This window comes from Dermacentor albipictus, chromosome 1, assembly GCF_038994185.2.
Source record: "Dermacentor albipictus isolate Rhodes 1998 colony chromosome 1, USDA_Dalb.pri_finalv2, whole genome shotgun sequence".
In the NCBI taxonomy this organism is placed as follows: Eukaryota; Metazoa; Arthropoda; class Arachnida; order Ixodida; family Ixodidae; genus Dermacentor; species Dermacentor albipictus.
Genome location: NC_091821.1, coordinates 262062590 through 262076648, shown reverse-complemented (window position 1 = coordinate 262076648; position 14059 = coordinate 262062590). Strand labels below are relative to the sequence as shown.

The 14059-nt window shown below is 43.2% G+C and overlaps 1 protein-coding gene across 6 annotated transcripts in view; it reads left to right on the top strand.

The window, feature by feature from the left end:
* The window catches only part of LOC135902878 (coiled-coil domain-containing protein 186-like), a 143413-nt gene extending 133236 nt beyond the window's left edge, over positions 1-10177 (top strand). For all 6 annotated transcript variants that reach the window (XM_065433162.1, XM_065433164.1, XM_065433159.1 and 3 more), the window contains one exon: positions 8582-10177. In XM_065433162.1, the coding sequence (XP_065289234.1) occupies positions 8582-8668 (87 nt within the window). In that variant the 3' untranslated portion in view covers positions 8669-10177. The remainder of the gene's footprint in view (positions 1-8581) is intronic.
* The last annotated feature ends 3882 nt before the right edge of the window (positions 10178-14059 follow it).

Below are 14059 nucleotides of genomic sequence, written 5' to 3'. Positions count from 1 at the left end.
CGGAGAAATACCCCCGGGCACACACAGCTCACTGTCCGAGAGAAAGAAGGGGAAGCTCGAAGACAGGGGTGTCACACTTGACTTCGTTTGTACATCTTGGCTCCTGGTATGACCCAGCAGTGACTGTAACGAAGCAGCGTATAATGCACTTTCAGAGGAGTTCCTTGGTCTCAGCATAGTAGTCGGCAACCAAGTGCCATCCATCAACCCCGTAGCTGTGAAACGTGTCTCGTTTTGGTGTCACCGTTGGTCTGTCCGAGGCAACATATTGTGAGCCTCATGAAGCAATTCGTCGCAGTAGGGCAGAAGCTAGAAGGTCGCTTTCCCTTCTGGCCGATTGTAACAGCAGCAAGCGCCTAAGGAGCGGCAGCGATCTCTCGGCTGCTCTAAAAAAGAGAAAGCATGCATCACAGGGCCCGAAATGGACTCTGTAGGTTAAGTCAGCTTTCATACATTAGACACATAGAACGATCCTCTTCTGCAAAATGGGCTCACAAATATTGCAGTGATGGTGGTGGTGGTGCAAACTTTATTTAGTGAAGGCCAAAAAAAGAAAATAAAAAATTATGATGCCGCCGTTCTGTAGGTGGCCTTCAGGCTGCCAATCGTGGCCTCCAGATCATGCCTGGCGGCGACATTCGCTGCCCAGATCGTTAGCTGCAGCTGGACATCCGCCTCCCACAGCTGCGGACTAGATACATGCCGAGAGGCAGGGGGAGAATGTTTCGGGCATGAATAGAGAATATGAGCATAGTCTGCTCGTGGATGTCTGCAGAGCGTGCATTCGGTTGAGAAGGCACCGGGGTGAACCAGGGCAAGTCAGGCAGGAGAGAGGAAAGTGTGGGCCTGGAAATGGCGCCATGTGCTCTGTTGGAGCTTAGACAGGGATTTGTAAGGGGGAGGGAGGGTCACGCGAAAATTGCGGTAGGGTGATGTCATGGAAGGTGCGGAGGGAGTCACACGTGTCCATCCCGGAGTTGGGGGGCCAGCTAGGTCTGTCACCTTGCGAGCGATGAAATTTGCTGATGTGTTGCCAGGGTGCCCCACATGAGCCGGAACCCAGAGGAGTTGGATACGACAAGAAGGGGGGGTGGGGGGGAGTGCCTGAGGATGCTGAGTGCAGAGGAAGAGATGTGACCCTTTGCAAAGTTGTGGAATGCAGCTTTGGAATCGCTGAATATGGAACGGGCTGGGGTAGTGGCAATGGCAAGTGCAATAGCTGCTTCCTCTGCAGCAGTGGAAGTGGGTGCAGGTATAGTGGCAATGGTGAGAGGAGAAAGTGTATGGGAAGTGGTGGCAAAGGTGTAGGCGGGGTGAGAATTGTATGGCGCCGCATCGACATACACAGCGTTGGACTGTGTGCCGTACTGGCGCCAGAGGGTGGAGGCGCGGGTAGAGCGGCGGGCGGCGTGATGCTCGGGGTGCATGTTCTTGGGAAGAGGGTTGACAGTGAGCATGGAAGATACAGAGGAGGGTAAGGGGTGGGTTACACAGGCAGGGGACACGGGGGTCAAGCAGAAGGAAGAGAGAAGGGCTCTGCCAGAGGGGGGTGCGAGAAAGGCGGTCGAATTGGGCCATGCTATGGGCTTTCACAAGCTCTGTAAGAATATTGTGGACGCCCATCACCAGCAGACGAGAATTAAGGGTGTAGGTGGGGAGTGCAAGGGCTGACTGGTAGGTTTGGCGGATGAGACAGTTCACCTTGTCTTCCTCGTAGCGAGAGAGAGAAAGATAGGGGAGAGAGTAGACAAAGCAGCTGAGGACGAAGGCCTGGACAAAATGACGGAGGTTGTGCTCGTGCATGCCGTGGTGCCGGTTAGCAACACGCCGAATAAGTCGGACGGTCATTTGGACGGTGGTAGTTAGGCGGGAAAGGACAGCAGTGTGTTTGCCATTGGATTGGAGAAGGAGACCCAGAATGCGGAAGCAGGAGACAGAAAGAAGCCTGCAAATGCACGCAAAGTGCCTCAAGCAGCCAGTCGTGCGGCAATTTTGCGTGTATTTGCGGGCTTCTTTCACGCTCGAAAAAACACATTTATGTAGTGCATATTCAGCAACAGAAAGCTGTATCAAGAGCTTTTCTTGTCGCTCCAGAATTTTCTAATTGTTACTTTTCATATAATTATAATATTAGAGAAGTTGATTAATGAATTAAGACTAATTATCTAATTAGGCAGAATGAAAAAAATTATTTGAGTATCTCCAAGCAATGGCAAACAACATTCTCTTTGTTTTGTCCAGCTATGTGGCTTTCCCATATTTTTAAGCTCTAGCTATCCCAACCCAGCTATCAGAAAAACAGATTACTATAACCTCACAGATCAACTGCCGGAACCCTACATACTCATAAGTGATTTTAACGCTCACAACACTTTGTGGGGAGACCCTGCTGTGACACGAGGGGACGAACCATTGAAAATTTTCTAAAAAAGAAGAGCCCACTTATTACAACCTCCAACAAAACTCGTATTTAAGGATAGCTCTAGCAGTTGGCTCTGCCCCTTTTTACCTGACCTGGAATGGAATGTCATCAACAATCCTTTGGAAGTGACCACTTCCCTGTAACTTTAAGCTTAATAACACAGCAGGACAACTCTCCCCATATTCCTCAGTGGAAGTTACCATCAGCTGACTGGAAGCATCTTAAAGAATGAGCTTATTTACACAAGATTTTATATATGATTTTAGTATAAACGCTGCTGTCGCATATTTTACCGCTTTTATTATTGGTGCAGCCGAAAAGTCTATCCCACAAGCTAATGGTGTTTCACATAAAAGGCATGTTCCCTGTTGGAACGAAAAATGTAGAGAAGCACAAAAGAGACAGAATAAAGCATGGAGCGTGCTGTGTACATCACCAAATTCAGAAAATCTCATAGCATTTAAGCACATTAAATCGCAGAGAAGGTGGACGCATCGTCAGGCAAGGAGAGAAAGCTGGGTTAGGTTCCTCTCAGGTATAAAGTCATACACATAGGAGTCGAAAGTATGCAATGGATTAAGCTAAATGGGCAAGAAATCCATCTGTTGCCTCTGGTAAATGACCCAGGGAATAAGAGCAGGCAAACTCGCTTGGGGAGCTCTTGGAGCGTGTGTCAAGCTCAATCCACTACTCACAATCCTTCCTGAAGTCCAAATAGAAGAATGTGAGGGATTTGTCCGTAAATCCCAACAAAATGAGCCATATAACTGTTCTTTTAGTATTGCCGAGTTGAGGGCTGCCTTGATTGCTTGCAAGAGCTCTGCACTGGAACCTGACAGAGTCATCTATGACATGGTTAAAAACTTACACACTGACACGCAACTGATACTACTCGCACTTTTCAACATAACTTGGGCTATCGGATACCCTCCGTCTGCATGGAAAGCGACTGTGGTCCCTGTTTTGAAGCAGGGTAAAGACCTTTCCTCAGTGGCAAGTTAGTGCCAGATAGCTCTCACAAGTTGCCTTTGTAAGCTATTTGAAAAAATTATTAGTCAGCGACTCATACATTTCCTTGAACTGAACAAAATGCTTGATCCTTATCAGTGTGGCTTCAGAAAAGGGTGGTCCACAGCTGATCATCTTGTGCGCATTGAATTAAATATCCGTCGCGCATTTGTACACAAACAGTTTTTCTTTTCTATATTCCTCGATATCGAGAAGGCGTACAACACAATGTGGCATTACGGAATCTTGAGGGATTTGTCGGGAATGGGCATCTGTGGCAATATGCTAAACCTAATAGAAAACAATTGTCTGATTGTACCTTCCGCATCAAAATCGGCACTGTATTGTCACGTTCATTTATACAAGAAACTGGACTACCTCAGGGAGACGTGCTGGGCAGCACACTCTTTATCGTTAAGATGAACAAGCAGCGGGCTTCATTACCACCAGCTATATTTTATTCTCTCTACATAGGCGAGCATTCCGAAGGACCAGAATAAAGTTTTACCATACCATACCTTACGTATATGACATACAAATAGGTTTCAAATCGTATAACCTTGCAGTGTGCGAGAGACAAGTACAGCAGGGCTTAAACAAGGTGTCTAAGTGGGCAGACAAAAATGGATTTAAAGTTTACCCCCATAAAAGTTCTTGTGTTCTTTTTACAAGAAAGAGAGGCCTAGTTCCCAATCCTAGTGTGAAACTGCATGGACAACAAATGCCTGTGAACAAAGAACACACGTTTTTATGCATCATATTTGACTCTAAGCTTGATTTCATTCCACACATAAAATATATAGACTTACTTCTTTGTAATATGCCTAATATTGTATCGAATGTCCATGTTTTACCCGGTGTTAGTGACCACAATATAGTTGTGGCTGATGTAAATGTTGAGACTATATCTGTTCCCAAAAAAGCTGCCAGAAAGGTGTACGCGTACACTAGAGCAAATTATGATGCAATTAATTCGGCATTTGAAACCTATTTTCCCACTTTTGATACACTAGCAGCCGAACTGAATACTGAACAGTTATGGAACGTGTTTAAAGAAAAACTATTTGATCTGCGCGAAACTTTCGTTCCCATCCGTATCTTGTCAGCTAAACGCACTAGAGATAAACCATGGTTTAACACTCTGCTGCGTACTCTACTGCGACGTATAAGACGAATGTACAGGAAATGTAAAAAAAATAATTATGTGGAAAACAAGTGGGAGCTGAAAAGAATGAAACTTAACTTTCAAAGTCTAACTAAAGTAGCTAAAAATTCTTACTTCTCAAGTCTTGGTAAGAAGCTAGTGGAGGATTCGAAACAGTTTTGGAAATACGTTCGTCTCAACGGTAAAGATAATACATCTATTCCTCCTCTAAAATATTCTCACACAATCGTTGACGATGATGCGTCTAAGGCAGCCATCTTTAGCAATTATTTTTCGTCCGTGTTTAGTCCAAGTTTTTCACGCGTTGTTAACATGGTTTCTCCAACTGAGGCAGAAGTGATGCCCGAGGTCACTTTTAGTGTGCCTGGTATTCGTAAATTGTTAGAAAATCTCAAACCAGCTAAAGCGTGCGGCCCAGACGATATACCAGCAGCGATAATAAAGAACTGTTCGGCAACGTTATCGTTATACTTTCACCGTCTATTTCAGAAGTGCTTGGTGGAGAAGGCACTACCTTGTGATTGGAGGTTAGCACGTGTTACACCTATTCATAAGAATGGGCCAAGAAATGACGTTGAGAACTACAGGCCGGTGTCGTTAACTAGTATACCATGTAAAATATTTGAACATGTCCTTTATAGTTGTATAATGACACATTTGGTTAAACATAATCTTCTGCATTCTAGTCAACACGGTTTTCGGCAAGGTTTTTCTTGCTCAACACAGCTTGTTGAGTTCACACATGAATTGGCTCTAGCAATAGATAAGCGTAAAGTAGTTGACTGTATTTTCTTGGACTTCAAAAAAGCGTTCGATGTTGTTCCCCATGACCTTCTTATTAGTAAATTACGGGGCTATAAACTGAATGAATCAGTTATTGCATGGATAGCAGAGTATCTCTCTCTAAGACAGCAGTCGGTAGTTCTCAACGGTTGTTCCTCCGGATATGTTCCCGTGACCTCAGGAGTTCCCCAGGGCTCAGTTCTGGGCCCTCTTTTGTTTCTGATGTATATAAATGATATTACTATTGGCCTCAAATCTTCGTTCAGAATGTTCGCGGATGACTGTGTAGTTTACAGGATTATAGAGAATGAACGTGATTCAGAATACCTGCAGCATGATTTGAATGTTATATCATCCTGGTGTGCCCATTCAGAAATGTCGTTGAATGTTAAAAAGTGTGTTCACGTCACCTTTACGAGGAAGCGTTCATACCAGTTGAATACGTATACCATAAATAGCGCTACTTTAAGCACGGCCAGGGAATATAAATATCTAGGAGTTTATTTAACGAGTGATTTGAGGTGGGCTAAGCACGTTCACCACATCAAGTAAAGGCTGCACGTGTTTTGGGTTTCTTAAGACGAAATTTCAGCGAACTTCCATTGAATTTAAAAGAACAACTGTATTTCACTCATGTGCGCTCATTGCTGGAGTACGCATGCGTTTGCTGGGATCCGTATACCAAAGAGCTGGCCGATACGCTTGAAAAAATACAGAATAGGGCAGTGCGATTCGTTCTAGGTAATTGGGATCGTCACCTTAGCATGAGCGAAAGCAAACGTAAACTTAAATGGGAAGAATTGAAAGATCGTAGACGAAACCTCAGGTTGAAATTTTTCCATAATATCTACCATTCTAAAACTGGAATCAATAAGGAGAAGTACATTCAAGAGCCGTCCTATATATCCCAAAGAAGGGACCACAGTCTCAAAATAAAAGAATTTTCCTTTAAAGGTGACGTCTTCCGCTATTCATTCTTTGTTAGATGTATGAGAGAGTGGAATAATCTTCCGCCTATGATTGTATCCAATGTGTCAAATGATGCTTTTTACCGCGCTTTGTGTAATTAGTTTCTTTATTGGTATCAAATATGATGCTTATTTTTATGTATCCCCCTGCTGTAATGCCAGCAAAGGCGAAGCAGGTATCAAATAAATAAAAAAAAAGAAAATATCCAAGCGAAATGCCTAAAAACAATGAACCTAATGAAAATTCTGTCTCACACAACATAGGGTGACAGGAAGTGTTTAATGATCCTTTACAAGAGCCTTATTCGATCACGACTGGATTATGGTTCTGTAGTATGTCACTCTGCCACCCCGAGTGCACTAAAGATGCTAGATCCCTTTCACTATCTTATCCACCTGGCCACCGGCCCTTTCAGAACAAGCCCTATTAAAAGCTTATACGTAGAATCGAATGAGTGGTCACTCCATCTGCAGAGATCACACATCAGCTTCACATGTATTTGCTCAAAGTGCACTCTAATCATGAACATCCGTGTTCTAAAACTGCTAACGATTTGACGTGTACTACACTTTTCCATAATCGACCCTCTGTGAGTCAGCCTTTTTCACTGCTTGTGAGGGAGCTTATCGTTGAAATGGATATCCCACTCATCAAACATTGCTTAATGCCTCCACCTAAGCTGCTACCACCTTGGGATTTGCAGCTGATAGAATGTGATATATCTTTTGTAAAAGTTAGAAAGTGCGCACCAGAGCTCTAAATTCTAATGCATTTCCATGAGTCCCAATCAAAGTACTCTTGCTCTTAATTCTACACCAATGCATTAAAGTTGCATACTGGCATATTTTACGCGACTGTTGGTCCCTCTTTCTCTGAATCAGACATATTGAACCTTCATACAAAATACTGCAGAAGACTATGCTGTACTGTCTGCAGTTAAACACAAACAAATTGAAACTAGAGAAGGCAATAATATTCAGACTCCTTAAGTGTCGTAAAAGCACTAATGTCCTTAAGAAAACACAAAAATCCTTTTTTTTATTGAGTTTTACTCATACTTGTACAATATTCATCTCGTAGACACGTGACAGTATGCTGGGTTCCTTGCCATAGATGCATTGAAGGTAATAAGCTAGCAGACCAAATGGCCACATCAATTACATTGCAAGCTATTAATCCTACCACTGCTATTCCTGCCACAGATCTCAAGCCTTTTTTGTGAAAGAAACTGCGAAGCCACTGGCAATGCTTGTTGGACGCTGTAACAAATAATAAGCTTCACTTGATTAAGCCACAGTTAGGTTTCTGGCCCTCTGCTATGAAAAGACGACGAACTGATGCCCTGTTCTGTTGTCTCGGAATAGGACACACATATGGTACTCACAATTTTCTATTGACTGGTAATGAACCTCCAACCTGTGGTAGATGTGGTGAGAGGCTCACCATCCTCCACATCCTCCTGTAGTGTGGGCAAGCCGAAAAGACAAAGAAACATTTTCCTCTAGCATACGGCTATTGCATCCCTTTCCATCCCGCTATGTTTCTTGGTGAAGAACCACTTTTTAACACCAAGGCTGTCCTAGGTTTCTTGAATGATGTGGTCTTTCATGTTACTAGCCCAATAATTTCATAGGATATCTTCTCTGCAGAGGATGCCACTGTGATAGCAGTTTTGTATAGCACACACCTCCAGGTCCTTGCATTTCAAGGGCTCTGAAAGGCAGTAGTGCTTCTTGAAAATTTTTGCCTCTGATATACCTTAGTATATTATCATTCTTTCACAGTGTATCTTTTGTGTCCATAACACACTCCATTATTACTGCCATAATTTTATTACATATAGGTTTTACACACTTTACAGCCACAGTCTTTTAGGCCCCTTTACAGCCTCGTCACACCTGCTGCTTATAATTCATCACTTCATTTCAAACTAATTAACACTGGCCTGGTGTTCTTTGGCCATATTTGGCCCTTGTGCCACAAAACCCCACATTCATCATCATCATTGGTACACACTCAATGTAGATGTTTGCAACATGTTGCTACTTACATGGTCTTTTTCTTGAAATGTGAGGGTAAAAATGTCACTATGGGCTCTCACACTTGAACTGCAACATTCTCCATGATGATCTCAGCAAACGTACCGCTTTATTTAAACTTTGTTCATTTTAACCTTTCAATCTGCTGCTTTTAATCAGAAGCACTTATATACCATTTTTCTGTTGCCACAACAGGAGAATATCAACACCCTTGGGGAGGAGATCGCACGGCTGAGCAAGGACCATCGCCTTGTTGATGCAACACAGTGCCGGCGGAAGTAAAGGGAATAAGTGCATGTTACACCCACTGGCTCCCTTGAGTCAAAGTGAGGCTTCGGAGACTGGCTCTTTTGTACATAGTCTAGTTTGACGGCGTTCGTCTCCACTCTGCCACATGCAACATTGAGGCTATGAATCCAAACTAGGCCTCTAGGCTTTAGTGCACAGTAGCATGTGAATGCTCGGGTATTAAGTTCAAGCAATGGCAATATTGCCATTCTATTTCGTTGTCAGCTTTCACTGTACATTTTCACATTTTTGTGCCACGTGCCTTGTAGAATGTGTCTGCAATGAGGCACAAACTGGCCAGCTTGTGCAGAATTGCACTACCGTGCTTATAACATTCATTGTTTTTGCACTAAGCAACTTCATTTAAGACTTGCTCCTGTGCTGAGCTTTATCAGCCAAATGACATATTGACTTTCTTGACATTATCTTGTATTGTGCATGCTGACGGGTCATTTGTGCTTTTCTCTACAGGAGAAGGAACATGTTTATGTGTCCACTGTTGCATTGCAACTGTTATGAACACTCGTAAATGTTCAGAACATCTTTGCAGTTGTGATGCTAAGGGAAGTGTGTGCACATGCCTTTGAACAGGGCTGTTCCTTATATTTGGTTTGGTTGGAATGACACCTACTCTCTTCATTCAGTGCAAATTAGATACAGCTTGCTAGACTTCCATTCAGCATCTTCACATCTTTTCAAGAGCTTGTTTTTTGATGCATCTATACCTCTGTGGGCAGTGTTAGCTCTATACTGCACACCTGTATCGTAGCATAATCGCTCACTAAAAGTTTTTTTATATATATATATACTAAAGGAATACTATATACGTGTGTGTGTATATATATGTATAGAACATATAACATACTTTATTAAGCAAATTATTGAAATCAATTTATTGAGAGTGGATGACTAAGAAGGGACTAATATGGGCTCTGTAAATGGTATGTGTTGTGCCATCTAGTAAGTATAAACTTGATCCATGCTTAAAGATGCAGCCTGTCATGCTTTAATTGTGTTACCAGTCATCGACAAGCTTAAATACAAGTACTCTGGATGCTCATTTGGCATTTCTCTCTCATGTACTGCCAAACAACAAAGTTGTGAAAGTTCATATGAAGTATAGATGCTTATCAAGCATCCTCTCTGCAACACTATCCAAGCACAGTTTTATTGTAGAACAATGCTCCTGACTTTACTGCATTTCTTCATTCTGTAACTTTCCTGCTAATGGCGGTTTTCTTATTTAATACCACTGGTCAGAATAGCAAAAATGATGTGTTTCGCTTCCTTTGCCACTGGGGTTATCATATTTGTGTATTTTGTTATGCGGAAGCCTGTGTGATGGCCTGGTAGCTTTGTGCTGAATTTGAAATGCTGTTCACTGATTTGCTGTCATGCTTTCTTTAGGTACTTGTAAGCTATCAGATTTGCTGTGTTCACACCTATTTTAGCAGGTCGCTTTCTGTACTTTGCATGACAGGAATAAATGAAGTTCTGAAGGTACTGAGTATAGTATTGAACAATGGCTGAAGCAAATATTTTTAAACAAACACAGGCCTTGTTATGAGTGCTTGTATTCAGCAATCCGCTACAGCCATATGAACACTAGCTGTGCTATCAGATAAGCTTCAAAGGAGCTCATTTGTGTAGCATAGTTGCAGCTTTCATTAATGAGGTCTGGATGCATGTTGCCTGCTAAACTATTGAGTCAAATGCTCATGCAGCAGATGCTATAATGCACATAGTACTGGATGTGCAAGGTATTAGAGGACATAATGATGACTTCTCAAATAACAAAGATATTTCAGACCAAAATCGAAATGTTAATTCCAAATTTTTAGTATTTCTATAAGTGGGCAAATATAAACTTTTTCAAATACAAATCGAATATGAAATAGTCAAATGTAGACACATATATTTACAGCAGGAATATTTATTTTGGTATAATTGGGCACCATGCTTGTACTGACTAGTGCAGAAAAGACAATTAGGTAACCATCCAGGAACAAAGGATCAGTTTTAAACATGATATCACCAATTGACATTAAAAGAATTGCAGAAGTAGCCTCACATCTTCAGAGCCTAGTTTCAAACAAGGTTTCCTTGATAAAAACGACGTACAGCACGAAGGACAAGGTCTGCGAGAGATGACATACACTGCGCTGACTTCCAACAATATTTTATTGCGTTGCCACATCATGTGTATATTTACAAGAGGGGCATGCGCAGAAAATGAAAGGCAGTCACAAGGGGTGTTCTAACAGCATGTCATTGTACTAAGAACGTGGTCACTTGAAAAAATGAACATTACCATTTCTATCTGTTGAGATACATGACTTCACTGGGGGTCAGCATGATAGAGGGGGCAGTAACGCACATACTACCCAATTTTCTGATGAAATCAGCTTCTATAACTTCCTGCGTGAGCTCTGTCTCGCCAAAACTTCCAAACTTTCCAAGCATGAATGGCTGCTGCATGACAAGCTTTCCCAAAGCTCTAAATAAAAGTGTCAAAAGTTGTAAAAAAAAAAAAACACCATCCTGGCCCTGCAAAAATGGATGTGTCCAGTGAAGCTGTAGAAACCACCACTAGAGCTGCTGAGGGTGGTATGCAATGCCTTATGGCTTTAGAGTAATGGTAGTAGTGCTATGTTAGAGTTATGTTAAGAATGGGAGTAATCATAATTTTGACAGCATTCCACTGCCAATAGCGGTGCTGCAGCAACATTGAAATCAGTTGCTAGCCTGATTATTTTATACATGAATGGCTAGGGACGTCACACCCTATGTCGCTAGCTGGCGTCGCCGCGGCAGCTTGCGCAACAGTAATCCTTACCGCGAAACGTATGCAGGAAGTGCTACATGCTTCGCGTTGCTATCACGAGCCCTTTATCATCAATTATATGGTTCGAATGCTTTTTTTTAGCTTGCTCTTTAGTGAAACATATGCTTTTCTGTATGTTGTGTGCATCATTCCAAAGTATGCGTGCACTTTGCCAAGTGCTTGTAGCCTCTGCCTTACAGGGGTATAGACGTTGCTTATGGGGGTATGAACCATTGATGATGACAGTTTTCGACATACTGTTCTGTGTGTTGTATGCGTGATTCCAAAGAACGTAGGTAAGCACTGTTTGTTTCACATTGCGTGCTTGTAGCCTCTGCCTTACGGGGTTATTAGCTATTGCCGTTTTGCTTGCTTATTGGGTATGAGTGCTTGCATGGGTATGAGCCATTAATGTTTATAGTTTTCTCCCGACGGGCGCAAAAGAATTCTGGGATCCTAGCCAGGCCCCGTCAAGCTGCTTCAAGGCAGCTTTTTGTCCCGGGCCTTTTTCTCTTGGAGAAATAAATGAATCTTAAAACATACAGGTCTGTTGTTAAAAAAAAAGGCTGCTGAATGATTTGTATACCATAAACACAAGTAAAAAGGCCCATTGCAAAGAATACATCACTGGTTGTAGCATAAACAATAAAACTGCTACATGACTAGGCTGCTAAAAACACTGAACGACAGACTACAATAAAAAAATTGCAGGTTGTCATATTGGCTTCCACCACGAAACAGAAAACAAACCTTGCATTACCCATTTTGTTTATGCATTGCTTCGAAAGTTTTTGTCGTCTCACTTCTGATAATTTGCGATACTTTGTTTAGCGGACAAAGAACAGTAACAAGGCTTTAACAGTTGGTTGCTGCAGAATGTTTAGTTAGTTTCAATATTTGAAAATCCTGAATATGGATGGATGGATGGAATAACATTACTGAAAGGTCCTGCGAGCTACAGGGCGCAAGGCCCCATAAAGCGGGCTACTCCCACATTGGGACCGAGAGTTTTAACTCCCTCGTGGGCTCGCTGGACGGCCCAGAGCTGCTCCGCCAGGTCAGTGCTGCATAATGCTTCTTGTAGCCTGGCGGAGTCTTGATTCTTGTTTGCATGGGTCTGACCACATGGCCAGAGCAAGTGATGTACATCTAGTGTGCTAAGGTAATTTTCGCAATATGATGTTGTGTATAGCTCAGGCATGTAGTGATGTAGTCTGTTCTGCGTGGGGTACGTGTTGGTTTGACGCATTCTGAATGTGAGGGGTTGAGGCCTGGTGAGCTTATTGTGAAGTGTGCTATATATTCTGCAGTCTAGATAAAAGTGCTTTGTGATCTCGTTGTATGTGGACGGAGAGTCCCGATTCTCGCTGGGATGGTCACGACCAGAATAGGTGGCGTCGCGGAGGGTTAGGTCTCGCGCGCTCCTGTGAGCCATCTCATTGAGGTGGGGGGGGGGGGGGGGAGGCGTCCTCGATCTCTCCAAGGTGTGCCGGGAACCAGCAGGTGGTGTGACGCTGCAGACTATTTGTAGTGCTTGTCTTGCAACGGTTCCTTTCTGAAAGGATTTAACAGCCGAGCGTGAATCGCTGTAGATGTGGTGGTGGTCGGGTCTGTGAGCGCAAGTGCGATGGCAACCTGTTCTGCTATCTCGGACTTGTGGGTCTTGACTGTGGGAGCGTTTGTGACTTGACTTGACCTTGCTTATTGACTGTGGTGGCAATGAAGGCCTTCCTAGATGGGTACTGTGCTACGTCTATGAAACAGGCTGTGATCTTCTTATCACGTATTTCGCGCAGGATGAACAATCCGCGTGCTAGCCTTCTGGGTTGATGGTGCGCGAGGTTCATGTTCCGCGGGAGTGGGCGAATCATGTAGGAGTTGCTTGTGTCCGTTGGAACGCTTTGGTATAGATTCTCGATTGCCGTGGTGTCATGACCTAGTTTGGCTAAGATTTCTCTACCCGGTTTGGTGCCAGAGAGTCTTGTCAATTTAGCCCGTTCTTGAGCTTCAGCGATTTTTTCAAGTGTATTGTGTACCCCCAGTTGCAGCAGGAGCTCTGTCCCGGTGCTCTTGGGGATTCCCAGCGCTAGTTTGACTAGCTTCCTCAGTTGCGCATTGAGTTTGTCCTTCTTTGCTACATTTCGTCTGTGTATGGCCGCCTCGTACGTGAAATGGCATAGCGCAAAGGCATGTGTTAGCGTGAGGAGATTTTCTTTCTTAAGGCCGTGTTGTCTATTTGCTACGCGTCATACGAGATTCATGGCATTATTCGACTTTGCCACAATCTTCTCCACTGTCACGGCATTAGAGCCGTTGCTCTCAATGAGCATGCTGAGGACTCTGATTTTGCACTGCTGAAAATGCAGCGCGCACCACCCTGAATGAGCGGTGCGACCGTCGTATACCTGATGTTGCCACAGCGTTGGCTGCCATATCCATCAGCTCATTGCCGAATATGCGCCGATGTTCCTTTTCGAATATGAATAGTTAGTGCATAATATTCTCTTCATTTTCAAAACTTCAAATAGTCGCCATCCCTAATTTTTTTTCTTTTACAGCTA